The sequence below is a fragment of the Tetrahymena thermophila genome (assembly GCF_000189635.1).
Source record: "Tetrahymena thermophila SB210 genomic scaffold scf_8254095, whole genome shotgun sequence".
Classification (NCBI taxonomy): Eukaryota; Ciliophora; class Oligohymenophorea; order Hymenostomatida; family Tetrahymenidae; genus Tetrahymena; species Tetrahymena thermophila.
This window is the reverse complement of record NW_002476047.1, coordinates 28,941-30,396: the sequence shown is the minus strand read 5'-3', so window position 1 is coordinate 30,396 and position 1,456 is coordinate 28,941. Positions and strand designations below refer to the sequence as shown.

The following is a 1,456-nucleotide window of genomic DNA, read 5'->3' as shown; positions in this document are numbered from 1 at the left end:
ACTATTTATAGATATTATGTTAAAAAAAGAGATATTATTTATAATTATTTATTTATAAAATAACTTAAATTTGCTTAATTATTTAATCAGTAATTATTTTAATTAATTTAATAGCATAAACATAGAATCAAAATACTCTCTTGAGTATTATTTAATTAATTGATATTCTAAAACAGTTTGATTAAAGATATCAATTAGATTTAACTCTAACGTAAATAATTTTTTGCAAATCAATGATATTTATTTTATAATTTTAAAGATTTTAAAAAGTAAAAGAAAGAATTTTAGATTACCTTACAATAAACCTGGTCAAAAGCTTGTTAAATTTCAGTTAATTTAACTTAACTTGGTATTCGTAAGATTTAATTAATTTTTGCTAAATTAATTTTTTTTTTTAATTTTTTAGGAATTTTCTCAATAAAGAAATAATGAAAAACATTAAAGACAACTAATTAAAAAATTAAATTTTTCATTCAATATTAGCTTTGTAAAAGCTGGATATAAAAACTGAATATAGCTTTAAAAGACATAATCTTTTTTATTTATATGATGATTGATTTTTAAATATTTTTTTATAATTATTTTAAGTAATTTTCCACATTTTTCCACTTGAAGTAATTATAAAAATAATATTTATTAATCTTAGGCAAATAAAAAAATTATAGTTGAATGTAGAAACCACACTTTATTTATTCTTATTTTTAATTTACTGCATCTACTCTTAATTTTTATATTTGTTTTAATCAATAAATTTATATTAATACAAAAATTATTATCTCTCTATTTCAATATTCAATTTATTTAAAAACCTAAAAGTTTAATAACTGAGAAATCTATTCTAGTAATCATTTACTATTCAATAAAGTTGCGAATTATTAAATATAAAAATATTTAATTTAAATATAGCTATTAAAAATTTACCAACATAATATTCAAATCTTTCTATTTAAAATAATTTATTTTGTAAATAAAGTAATATTTTTAAAATAATTTAGTTTATTTATTAATTAATTGCTTTGCGATTGTACTTTTTTAAAAAAAGTAAATTTTATAAAAAAAATATTCATCAATAAAACAATATCTGATTTTGAATATCATTAATTTTAACTTATTTTGATAAATATTGAAACAATTTTGTATGGCAAAAAAAATTCTAGTAGCTTGGATTATAATAGGATTTTTATTGGTATATTTTAAAGAATAGTATATTATTACAATAAAACTTATAATAGGTTTAAAATAGTTATTTTAATTTAAATTTTTAATTATTATTTGCCTTTTAATGTGTATATTTGGTTTTTTTAAATAATTTTTAAAGCGAAAATTTCTAAGTTTTATTTTTGATAAAATTTTCTCAACAAAACAAGAAAAAAAGAAAGTTTTAGTAATTCTTTGTCCATCAAATCTAAATTATCTGTAAATTTTTAAATAGAAAATTACATTATGCTATTAAAAT

The 1,456-nt window shown here is 15.7% G+C and overlaps 2 protein-coding genes across 2 annotated transcripts in view; both read left to right on the top strand. All coding sequences in view use genetic code 6, as the record gives it.

The window, feature by feature from the left end:
- Positions 1–432, top strand: part of TTHERM_001111069 (hypothetical protein) — a gene marked incomplete at both ends in the record, with an annotated part of 595 nt that extends 163 nt beyond the window's left edge. The window contains 4 exons of the mRNA XM_012800548.1: positions 1–18; positions 115–144; positions 260–355; positions 407–432. The exon at positions 1–18 is cut by the window's left edge and continues 163 nt beyond it. Of these exons, the coding sequence (XP_012656002.1) occupies positions 1–18; positions 115–144; positions 260–355; positions 407–432 (170 nt within the window). The remainder of the gene's footprint in view (positions 19–114; positions 145–259; positions 356–406) is intronic.
- Positions 433–1,443: 1,011 nt separating this feature from the next.
- Positions 1,444–1,456, top strand: part of TTHERM_001111068 (hypothetical protein) — a gene marked incomplete at both ends in the record, with an annotated part of 465 nt that continues 452 nt past the window's right edge. The window contains one exon of the mRNA XM_012800547.1: positions 1,444–1,456. This exon is cut by the window's right edge and continues 110 nt beyond it. Coding sequence (XP_012656001.1) covers positions 1,444–1,456 — 13 coding nt within the window.